This window comes from Callorhinus ursinus, unplaced genomic scaffold (assembly GCF_003265705.2).
Source record: "Callorhinus ursinus isolate GAN/ISIS: 27379988/994484 unplaced genomic scaffold, GSC_fseal_2.0 scaffold8, whole genome shotgun sequence".
NCBI lineage: Eukaryota > Metazoa > Chordata > Mammalia > Carnivora > Otariidae > Callorhinus > Callorhinus ursinus.
The window spans coordinates 68,319,563-68,331,710 of NW_027397070.1; the positions used below are offsets into that span (position 1 = coordinate 68,319,563).

The 12,148-nt window shown below is 57.8% G+C and overlaps 1 protein-coding gene across 1 annotated transcript in view; it reads left to right on the forward strand.

Annotated features, from left to right (window-relative positions):
* HHIPL1 (HHIP like 1) overlaps positions 1–10,353 on the forward strand; it is a 30,045-nt gene extending 19,692 nt beyond the window's left edge. Inside the window, exons 8-9 of the mRNA XM_025870434.2 lie at positions 3,412–3,494; positions 5,779–10,353. Coding sequence (XP_025726219.1) covers positions 3,412–3,494; positions 5,779–6,314 — 619 coding nt within the window. The 3' untranslated portion in view covers positions 6,315–10,353. The remainder of the gene's footprint in view (positions 1–3,411; positions 3,495–5,778) is intronic.
* Positions 10,354–12,148: the final 1,795 nt, after the last annotated feature.

Consider the following 12,148-nt stretch of genomic DNA (forward strand, 5'->3'; position numbering starts at 1 on the left):
CCCGGCCCCCCCCCCCGCCGCCCCTCGTCTCCATTGTCTTGTTGCCCTCTCCACCACCCCCTGTGGGAGGGTACGACTCATAGCCCCACCCCCTGTGGGAGGGTACGACTCATAGCCCCACCCCCTGTGGGAGGGTACGACTCATAGCCCCATTTTTCAGAAGGGAAAACACCCAGGGAAGGGAAGTGACCGGCCAGGTCCATAGTGCTGGTGAGGGGCAGACCCGGGGCTCAAAACTAGATCTGCCGCCTCAAACCCAGTTCTACTCACGGTAGGAGGGGGCCAAGGATGCCTCCTGGGCCAGATAATCACGGGCTTGACCTGGCTTTCTGGCCCGCTCCCCACCCGACCCCATCCTTTCTCCTCTCTGACTTGCCACTCACTCCTCATTTCCTGGGCCACCCACCCTGTGCACCACCTCCCCCGGCCCTTAACTTGCCTGCGACACCCTGATCTCCACCTGTCCCCACCATGAGGCTGCCCTCCCCCCGGCAGTCCCACCTTCCCCTGGGGAAACCAACTCACTGGCTCCTGTATGGAACATGCTGGGGCTTTCCGAACACCTCCCTGGCCCTCCCCATGCCCATCTCCATTTGCTTTGCTTCTACGTAGACCCACTAATTCAGTGCCAGGTGGTGTTCTGACTCTTTCCGTGTACAACTCCTTGACTTCTCAGCCGCTTAGTTTACAGAGGTGGAAATCCTATAAAGGCGGCCACCGCCCTCCCAGCCAGAGCCAGAGCTGGGCTTGGGACAGGCAGCTGGCTCCAGAGCCCTGCTCTGACCCCATGACAGCATATCACCACCCCTTGACCCTTAGGCCTCACTGTCTCCGAGGGACCTTTCCCTCCAGGTCTTGTCCAGTGCTCCCCACGGCTCTCACCACTCAGACCCGTAATCTGTAATCTCCCCCTGGCTCGGGAGTCTCCAAGGGCTAAGACTGCCCTCTCCACCCCTTCAAAGTCAGTGCCGGCCCTGGCCCTGGCCCGGAGCACAGCAGAAACTCAGGTGTGTTTGACCAATGAATGGATGATCTGATTTCTCAAGCTCCTTCTCAGCCCTTCAGTTTTGCTTCTCAGCTGGCCTCCCACAGCTCTGTATCTCCTTTCAGCACCTGGGCGAGCTGCCCCACGTATGCACAGCTTGCGCCCACCCCCAGCACAACTCCCCCACCCCCACGCCGCCCCAGGCCCTCAAAGAATCCATTCACATCCAGAAGCCCCTGATGGGGACAGTCATCCTCACCTTTGAAACATCCTGGATTTGGAGAAATCCCGAAACACCATCACTCTTTCAAAAAATCATTTTAAGAAATTAGAGTAGTTTTAGATTTGCGGACAATTTGCAAAGATAGTTCCGAATTTCCCATATACCCCTTGCCAATGTCTTCTGTCATTAGCATCTTGCAACGTCATGGTACACTAGTCACAGTTAATGGACCGATGTTGGTACATTCCTATTAATTAATTAAAACATTCTCTAGTTTTCCCCTACTGTCCTTTTTCTGCTCTAGGATCCTATCCAGAATCCCACATTCCCTTCAGTCATTGTGTCTCCTTAGCTTCCTCTGGTCTATGACAGATTCTCAGACATTCCTTATTGACCATGCTTTTTTTTTTTTTTAAAGACAAATCTATTCATTATTGACATCATTATTTATCAAGAAACACATAAGGACTTCCTCCTTTCATCCCTCCTTCCCATTTCCCCAAGGTCCCCCCCCAAATCTGCTGGCGCCCAGATTTATGGCGATGCCGAGGAACACATGCAGAGGAACACATGCAAACTGCATTTTTCTTTGTTCGTTTTCCCTATTTTGTGTAAACATTTCCACGTTGTGACATCACTCTTGAAAGCATCATTTTGAATGGCTGTGTAATTGGCTATTGAGTCACTGGGCCACAATTATCTTATGCGTTCCACGGACATTAAGCTTATTCCCCCCTCTTTTTTTAAAGAGTGCTTCTCTAAGGAAATATCACATATATGAAGCACGTAATTTCATGTCAGAGGCCGCCTTAGACCCACCCTCTCCTTTGGCCACGAGGTACCTTTCTTTCGCTATTGGCTCATTCTCCCCATGCGACGGAGGGGACCCAAGGCTTAGGGAGTTCTGCTCCAGGTCCCCTGGAGGGAGGAGCCAGGAACAGGCTAGATTCCTTCCCTTCCCGCCCTCCCTCATCTCTTTTGTGCTTCTCTTTTGGAATGCATATCTTTCTTTGCACCCACAACATCCTGCATAGAGGCTGCATTACAGAACGCAGGAATGAAGAACTCCGGAGTGGGTGAGTGGGGTGGGGGCATCCATCACTGCCCAGACAAAACCACTGTGGCATGTAGGGGTGCATCTCCTACCTTTTGCCTAACAGATTTTTTTTTTTTATATCATTTCCTTAAGAAACAAAATCGTGCTGGGTCTGTCTGCAGCATGTGGATATTATCTGGGGTTCAGAGCAAAACCCACTTTTTCTGCAGCTTTGGGAAGCGTGGGTGACTGGCTGTGTTTCTTCAACCTCTGGGGGGAAAGACCCATACCCCTCCTCAGTTTCCCTCTTCGGCCAAGCCTATCTGGAAGCCACCTCCTGTCACATGGCCACTTCACCCCTCCGGCTTTTCCATTGTGCCGGCTGGAACCTATTGAAGTCTGGACCCACGTGGGCCAGTCCCAGAATAGGGTCTGTCCCATTCAAAGACTCACAGATCGACAGCCAAAAGCTAATTAAAATGGAATTCCATGCCTTACTTGTGCCCCTCGGAGATGTCAAAGGAGACCCAATTCAGAGCCCTGGTAACCCTTCTCAGAAGCATCTCTCCCTAGCTCTCTGAAGCCCCGCCCTCCACCCCCCCCATCCCTCATCTCCGCTGCCAGCCCTGCGGCTCTTTCCGACCCTTTATCTTTAGATTGACCTTACCTTTCCCTCCTATGCGGCATCACCAAAATCCAGGGCCAGAGGGGCAGAGAGAGAGAGAGAGAGAGAGAGAGAGACTCTCAAAGGCCGTGGGGTGCAGGGGCCAGGGTGGGGTGCGGGGATCAGGCTGCAGTCACAGTTACAGCAGTGGGGCTGGTGGTGGAAGGAAAGGCGCTGTGACATTTGATCACATTCCCAAGACAGTTCATGCCCTGACTCAGAAGCTCAGCCTCTCCTGAGCCACCGGCCCTCGGGCTCTTGAAAAGCAGACACTGAGCGGACACCTGGCAGACCATCATACAAGATTTCTGCCCTGGGGTTGGGCTCCCTGAGCCCTGGGGGCAACACGGTAGGTGCCCCACCAATGGCCACCATTGTTCGCGTCCCCCTCTGCCCAGGCCTGAATGCACAGGTGCCTGGCTGCCAGGGGAGAGCGGGTGTCAGAGGGACATGCTCAGGGCAGGCTCCCAGGGTGGCACTCATGACCTCCTGTGTGTTGGCAGACGGGCACCACCCGGCAAGTGTCGGATCCAGCCTGCCCAGGTGAAGGTGAGGAGCCGCCTCATCCAGTTTGTGCCCAAAGAAAGTAAGTGCCTGCCAACAAGGACGCAACGGGGGAGGGGAGCTCCTGTGACCCGGGGCCCAGCTGCTCCTCCCGCAGATATGGGTCCTTCTGGCTGACCCTGGATGCCCTTCCTGGGCCCCGATGCCTAGCACTGGGAATGGCACCCGTTAGATGTTCAGTTAACGTGGGTGGAGCTCCTTGAACCCAGGCGGGTAAGTGGCCCCAAGGGGCTGCAGACCTCAGAGGGGGTCAGGGGAAGGGGAGGGATGGCTGGTGCTAAGCCAGGTACACTCAGAGCCCTCAGGACAGACAGATAGTGGGTATATCTGTGTGGGAACAAGACTGGAAGGAGTCATTCTCGATGCAGGTGCCTCAGGGGAGGGGGGCATCTGCCTGGGGCTGCCATAAGCTGGATCTGTTTGACATGTTTGGTGGGGAGGGAGGTGGGCACAAACCCTCATGACCTGAGGGCCAAGCAAGGCCACAAATGATGACCCCTGGCATTTGGGGCCAACTGAAAGGGCAGGCGTGACAAGGGGTCTGTGAGGGGGTCTGTTCCCCTGGGCCCTGTGGGAGCATAGAGACAGTGCTGTCAGACCATCCAGTTCTTAAGAGGTGGGAAATGGATCCATCCATCCATCCGTCTGTCCATTCACTTACCACACACGCGTGCTTCCATGGGGACATACCACTGAGCAAGACAGACATGGTCCCCGCCTCCTTGGGTTGTTACAGTCTCTCCATTTGCAAATTTTGGCACCTTTGGCTCAAAATCTTAATCACCCTGCAGGCCAGAGGAAATCCTTCAGTGGGCCCAGTGGGCCCAACAGATCGAGGACCCATTGGTGGACTGAGGGGTGGGGGAACAGGAAGAGGGGGAGGCTGGGCACCTGGCAGCTGGGGGCGGGCAGCCCTGAGGAAGGGGAGGCCCCAGCAGAGGACAGTTGGGGGAAGGAATGAGCTCAGCGTTTGGGGAAGTTAATTCTAGCTGCAGTTGGTTTCAGGCCTGGGCCAGTTTTCCATTCATTCAGCAGTTTCTGGCACTTTCAATTGTCACCCCTTCCATGCTGGATGCTGGGGCCAGAGGAGGAGTCAGAGCAGGCCCTGTCCTGGCTGGGGCAGACCGAGAAGTCACTTATTGTCCCGGGACTGTTACAGAAGTGTGTGGCAGCAGCCATGGGGCCCCAGAGCAGTGCAGGACTGGGGTGGGGGTGGGAGGTTCCCAGAGGCTGAGGGTTGAGACTGGAATGAAGAGGAAGGGTGCACTGTGGGGAGGGCAGTCTGGGCAGCTGGACCAGCAAGAGCCAAAGCAGAAGGCTCCCCAGCAGTCTGGGGAGCTGGAAGTCCTACCCTGCGGGTGGAGTGGGGGCCAGGGTGCAGGGAGGGGGAGCGTCTGGCCCATGTCCCTGTGCTCAGGGAGGGGGAGCGTCTGGCCATGTCCCCCTGACCTGCTCCTGGCCTTGAATCAAGGCCCTTCATCAGCCTTCATCTCAGCTGAGGTGGGGGGCTAGAGGGCTTCGGACTGGTGACCCTGGGTTCCCTCCCCACGGTAAGGGAGTAGTCTGGGAGTTCGCCTCTCCGGACAGAGTGTCTCATGCAGGGTGAGGTTTATCTCTGGCTGACCAGGGCGGAGTGTGAGTGTTGGGGTGCTGCAGGGACAAAGGGAGTTATCCACCTCAGCTACCCATGCCTGTTGTATCCAGGCCTTGTGGTGCAGTAGAAGGTCGGGGTACCCTGCCCCCTCTCTCTGGTCAGGGCGGGCCCCAGCCCCCAGCCAGCAGCCTTGGGAGCGTGAAGGGGAGACTTCACCCTGCCCTGACCGGCCCTGGGCAGGCCAATTCCCATCCTGCCTGTCTGCCTTAGATCCTCAGCAGGTTTTCCCCATCAGTGGGCCTCAGCTTCCTCACCCCTGAACCAAAGACTGGAACCAGAAAGGGTCACTTGCTCTGAGAAGCCCTCCCAGACACTTCCCTTCCACTGGGCTCATGAGTTAACAGTGGGAGGGGCTGCCCTCCCCCATCCCTGCTCCCAGACTAGGGACTCCCAGGAGGGCAAGACTAGGGGCAGGGGGAGACCCCAGAAGCAGACTGGCACAAAGCAGCTGCCAACGAGTGTTTGCAGAATGACTGAAGAAGCACCCTGCACCAGCTCCAGGCTGGTATCCCCAAGAGGTACCCCAACCTCAGGGTCGGACTGGAGGGCAGAATGAGAACATCTTTCCCTAGGGGTCTGCATTCCGTGGTGGAGAGCTGGGGTGGGCTGGGCGGCTGGGGTCCCTCTGACCGCACGCTCTTCCTCCGCGCAGAGTTCATCCGGAGGGCAGAGAGCACCCCACCGCCCACAGCGCGTGTACCCACCCAGGCGCCCCGCCGCAGCCGCCCCACAGTTGCTCTGCCCGCACCCACCCCGCGGCCCGCAAGGCCCACCCGGCGACCCGGGGGCCGGAGGGGTGGCGGGCGGCGGCGGGGTCGACCAGGCACTGCGGACTCCACGCCCTCGAACGGCGCCGTGCGCCTGGTGCGGCCCGCGGGCCTGAGTGCGGGCCGCGGGCGTGTGGAGGTGTTCGCGGGTGGACGCTGGGGCACCGTGTGTGACGACGCCTGGGACACCAAGGCTGCCGCCGTCGTGTGCCGCCAGCTGGGCTTTGCGCACGCCGTGCGGGCCACCAAGCGCGCCCAGTTTGGCGAGGGCCGCGCGCTGCCCATCCTGCTGGATGACGTGCGCTGCGCGGGCAGCGAGCGCAACCTGCTGGAGTGCACGCACGCGGGCGTGGGCACGCACAACTGCGGGCACGAGGAGGACGCGGGCGTCGTGTGCAGCCACGAGGACCCTGACCTGTAGGCGAGCACCATCGGGCCGGCAGCAGCCCGGCAGGGCCCCTCCGCCCTGAGCGCGCCTGGTGCGCGCACAAGCCTGCGGGCAGAGGGGGCCCATCTGTAATGCTGTCCTGTGGGCGCGTGTGAGGTGTGTGTAGTGCTCCCGGGCTCTGTGTCCCTGCCCACGTGCCTTCCGCAGACCAGAAGCCACAGTGTGTTGGGGTCTGTGTAGTCACCGGCCCCAGGTGTTCTTTTCTTACCTCCAAACATCTCCGGCACATGCAGGAACACAGTCTGGCCATGGACCCTCAGCACTGAGGGCTACCACCCTTCAAGGGCAGACTTGGTCCTTGGCTGCATTAACAGAGGCATAGCTGGCAGATTGAGGGAGGGGACCAGGCTTGTCCTGCCCAGGGTTTGAGTGGAAGGCCCTGGACCATCTGGAGCGTGGCCTACAGAAGGTGACTCAGAGAGCATGGGCAGGTGGCCCGGCAGGTAGAGGTACTGAAAACAGGAAGGCGTCCAGTGGGGCAAAGGGAAGCTGTTAGACCGATGAGCCCAGAGTGAACTGTGGGCCATGGCCGTCTGAGCGAGGATCAGGCTGCCTGGGGGAAGTGAGCATCTGGAGAGGGCTGGCTGGGGGAGGGGGGTTCTGGATGACCTCTGGCAGAAGCCTCTTGGTCATCTTGGACTTCATTATCATCGTGGGTCCATGTGGATGCTCTGGGGACAGTGCTGGGGCCCTGGGCCCTGAGACTTGACTCTCCAGGGCTCACTGGGAGAGAAGCCACCCACCTGGCCACTCCAAGCACCATGGCCCCCCAGTGAATGGGGGGGGCATCAGGTTTCTCTGCATTAAAGGCTGTGTTAGGGCCACTGGAACCACCTTGGTCCTCTCCATCCCCATGCTGCTCAGTGAAATCCCAGGGGACCCTCTGATTCCTCCAGCATCTCCCCCCCAGGGGTCCGGAAAGACTACTGATGCTCTGTCACCTGAAGCTGTGCCAACAACGTGACTGTTTACAACCCCCTTCCTGCCTCTTCTCTCTGACCTGTACTGCCGGGGGGCTGGAGGTGGAGGTCAGGGGGGTGGCTAGCCCTGAAGCCTCCCTCCTGCTCACAGGTGGAAGTTCCTTTGCCCACTAAGGGCCTCCACACTGGCCCCGTGTGTCAAGTACAGTTGGGCATGGTCTCTCAGAGAGAGGAGAAGCAGATGGTCACTGGGCAGTGGGAACAGGGTATAGCCCATGTCAGGGTCTGTCAGGGCTGTGGGGGGCGTCATCCCAGCCCAACCTGTCCATTATTCTGAGAGCTGAGCCGGCACCTGGGGTGGTGCGCCCAGCAGAGGCAATGGTGCAGGCAAGGCCGGGGGGGGGGGGGGGCGTCTCCTGGCTGCTCGCTGAAGCTGAGCGTGGAGTACGGGACTGCCGAAGAAAGCTCAGGGTGACCTCTCGGATTCCTCATACTTCTGCCTTGAGTGGGGTCGGCAAGGGCCCTGAGCCCTGGCCCCTTGCCTTCCCCATTGAGCCCCGCCTGGAAACCATAGCCCTGCCATTGAGCACGGCCTGTCTTCGGGGCACCGTTGTAAGCACAGTATAGCACTCGTGAAATCATTTGAGCCTTTGAACAGCCCTCTTCTTTTACAGATGGGGCAACAGGTGCACAGCCAGGGAGGAGAGAAGCCAAATGAGAACCCACGCAGCCTGGCTCTCGCACTTGCTGGCATCCTCACCGTTCATTGCCCTGCCTGACCCTAGGGCTGCTAGGCCAGCAGAAAACGGGGCTTGGCCCAGGGAATCCCCCGGGGCTCCTGCCCACTGTGGGCTGGGAAGCAGCTGATGGAGACCCCTGCCTCCTCCCACTGCCCAGCAGTAGCTGACAGGCATCTTCCCTAGATACAGGGAAATTCTGAACAGTGTTAGGAGCTGGGAGGGTTGAACTCCTCACTGCTCCCGTGGAGAAAGGAGCCCGGGAAGCTGAGTGTCCTGAGCCTGTCCCAGATGGGGCTGAGCCGAGACTAGAGCCCAGGGAAGGGGGGTGGCCCTCCAGAGCAGGGTAGCACCATGGCCCTACCCAGTGGGGTAACCAAAGCTGTTGGTCCCCCTGGGCCTAGAATGGGGAGGTGGGGGGGGTCATACAGCCTCTTCCTGGGGCTCCTCCATGCTCTTCCGTGCCCTTTCTCGCCCTGTCGAGCCCCCTCTTCATTTCAGAGCCTGATGGCAGTGGGGACAACGATGCCACCAGGTGTGGCCTGGGAAGTGGGACAGAAGCGATGGGGGGCATCTCCCACTGCTGCTCAGCATGATAGCCTGGAGCCACCATCTGGGGCTCCTGATACCTTCCCCCAAGTGCTGGGGTGGTCCAGCTCTCCGCTGGGCCCGGAGTGTCACTATTGTTTGGGGGGCAACTGGGAGCTGTCTCAGGCCCCTGCACTCCTCTTGGTGGGGTGCTCCCCGCTCCGGTCCCCCACCTCCTGACCCCTCAGGCTCCAAACAGGGCTTAGGCTTCAGGCTGACTCCTGACAAGGAGGTTGACACAGACTCACTGCCCCTTACATAGTAACAAGGGTGGACACCTGACATCTGCTGAGCACTTACTATGTGCTAGGCACTGTTCTAAAAGTTTTACTCAGTTTTCATTCACTTAATCCTCATATTAAGCCATATGAGGCAGGTGTTCTGCTCACCCTTCATCGTACAGATGTGGAAACTGAGGCCCAGGGAAGCTTCGTTACTTACCCGTTGTCAAATAGTCAATATTTGAAAGCCGGCAGTAGGGCCCCTGGAGCCCCAGCTTTGGATTGTCACCCTGCTGCCTGAAGAGCATTGAATTCAGTGCCCCCCCCTTCCCATCGGCCCCTGTCATTGTGCACATGGGGCACAAGCCCTAAGAGTGGCAGAGCTGGCTTCAGACTCCCTGTCCAGTGCTCCTTTCACTGCACTGCCTACAACTGGCTACTGAGGGAGCATTCACAAGTGATTCTGTCCCCAGGGACTTTGATCCTGCCATGGAGTCCTCCAGGGTCTCTGGGGATAGGGGCTGACCCTGGCCAAGGCTCCCTCTGTTCCCTGTCAGCCTCTGCCATCACCCCCTGTAATCGGGCTTCCAGTCAGCAGGTAGAGTGATCTCTCAGAACCTGGCCCAGAGAGGGCCTGCCTCCACCCGGCATCACACGCTTAGTTCTTGTGCCCTTGGAGCCCGATGCTGCAGGGATGTCCCAGGTGCGGCTGGCACCCAGGACTGCATCCATGGTGTCAGCCTCGGGGAACAACACTCCGGGTCCCTGACAGGGCCTTGTTTGTTCCTTGTGTGCCTGCATCCCCCTAACAAGCCTGAGCCAGGCCAGGGCCTTGGTCCCATGTTCAGAGGGGAGGCAGCTTTGCACCACTCCAGGGAGCAGCCCCTTCAGAGCAGGCAGCTTTTGGAGCCTGCAACCTCCCTCAGTGATTCCTGCTGGGAAACTGCTGCTGCTGCTTCTTTTTAAGATTTTATTTATTTATTTGACAGAGAGAGAGAGAGGGAGAGCATGCGCACGCACACAAGCAGGGGGAACACCAGAGAGAGAAGGAGAAGCAGACTCCCTGCTGAGCAGGGAGCCCAATGCAGTACTCCATCCCAGGACCCTGGGATCATGACCTGAGCCGAAGGCAGACGCTTAACCGACTGAGCTACCCAGGTGCCCCTGGGGAACCACTTCTTATATCATGCTCTCAAACTTGAGCAGAAACACTTGCAGGGCTAATTAAAACACAAGGGGCTGGGGGCCTATCAGAGTTTTTGTCTCAGTAAATCTCAGTGGGGCCGAGAATTTGCCTTGTGACACCGGATAATGCTGATGCTGTTGGCCTAGGTGCCACACTTTGAGAACCACTGTCTATACTAGTGCTGTCCGATAATATGAGCCACATAGGTCATTTAAAATTTTCTAGTAGCCGTGTTAAACAAGTAAAAGGAAATAGGTGAAATTAATTTTGATAATATATTTTCTTGAACCCAGCATATTCAAAAATTACCATTTTAACAGTTAATCCATATAAAAATATTAAGGAGATTTTTATTTTTTATTTTTTAAAAAAGATTTTATGTATTTATTTGACAGAGAGAGAGACAGTGAGAGAGGGAACACAAGCAGGGGGAGTGGGAGAGGGAGAAGCAGACTTCCTGCCGAGCAGGGAGCCCGATGCGGGGCTCGATCCCAGGACTCTGGGATCATGACCCGAGCCGAAGGCAGACGCTTAACGACTGAGCCACCCAGGTGCCCCTATTAATGAAATTTTTTAAAACATTTTTTTATATCCAATCAGTGTAACCCAGTGTCTATTTTACACACACAGAACCTCTCAATTTGGACCGGCCATGTTTCAAGCGCTGGACTGGCATATCTGGCCAGTGGCTACCATATTGGATAGCGGTGTCTAGACCTTTCCAGGAAAGGGGGGGCGGGCAGCTTGTTGGCCACGTGCTTCCCGGCAGTGCCCTCTGCTGGCAGCTTGTAGTGCTGCCTGCCCAGGCAAGGGGCCTGGAGACCCACCTGAGCATTTGGGTGCCCCCTCTCTCATCACTCCCCATCTGATCACAGGAGAGCTGGGAGAATCAGATGAAGTGGCAGTGGGCCAGCAGTAGACTTGGTACATGGGGAGGGGACACTGGTCAGGGACAGGGGTGCTCTGTTGACAGAAATGCCAGTTGAGCCCTGGTCGCATTGAGCCAGAGGTTACTGGTGTTGAGTAATGCACCAGAGAATATTAATGCCCATTCCTCTCCTTAGCTCTCGTTGGACAGGCTTAGACTCACAAACGTACCCTGAGGCTCCCCCATGCCTGCCTCATGTGAGACCCCAGACTGTGCCCAGAGCAGTTTAGGATCTATCTTCAAAAAATAGTGGTTGAGGGGTCCTCCTTCCAAATTGTCCCCAGCCCCTGGAACTTTCACAGCCCAGAAGGGGCTGTCTAACCTGCCTACCACCATCAGCACCCCCAAGCCGGACCAGCCAGCCGCTGCTCCTCACCGCCACATGGGGGCGCCCCGACAAGCCAACGTCTCCCAGCCCCAGCGGTAGATGCATCCAGCTCCCCGCGCCGGGATGGACACCCAGGCTGCGGTGGTAGGGGACAGAAATCCTGTCTCTTCTGGGTCCAGTTCTTTTTTTTTCTTTTAAAGATTTGATTTATTTATTCATGAGAGACAGACAGAGAGAGAGAGAGAGAGAGAGAGGCAGGGGGAGAAGCAGGCTCCCAAGGAGCAGGGAGCCCGATGCGGGACCCGATCCCAGGACCCTGGGATCATGACCTGAGCCGAAGGCAGACGCTTAACCATCTGAGCCACCCAGGCGCCCTGGGTCCAGTTCTTAAAGCGTGGCCTTCTCCGTCACCCTGAAGCCCACACACCCCTCACAGTCATGTCCCTCCTGGGGACTGTCCCTGGCTGCACCTGGGAAATAGGTACACAGACCTCAGTTTCCCAACACCCTAAACCTCTCCGGGGCTGCCCCACGAATGGGGCAGGGGCATGTCCCCTTCTCAGGAACCCGGCAGCATCTATCTTTGGGCGCCCCCCCCAGCCCGTTGGAATTGAGGGGGACTAGGAACATGCACACCCGGCCCTTCCCATCCACTGCTCCCACTCTGGGTGCTCCCACTCTGGGCGCCAAGTGTTGGGCTGAGAACTAAAAGTGCAGAGCTGGGCATCCTCTGTCACACCCGAACGGGTGAGGAGAAGGGGGTTACATAAACGGGAGGGAAGTCTCAGTTATTACTTCACAAATACCCTTTGGCCACCGCGGGCACGTTTGTCGCCTTCCGTCGAGGGCGACCTTGCGCACCCAGACTTGCACGCCCTCTAACTGCGGCTCCTTTTGAC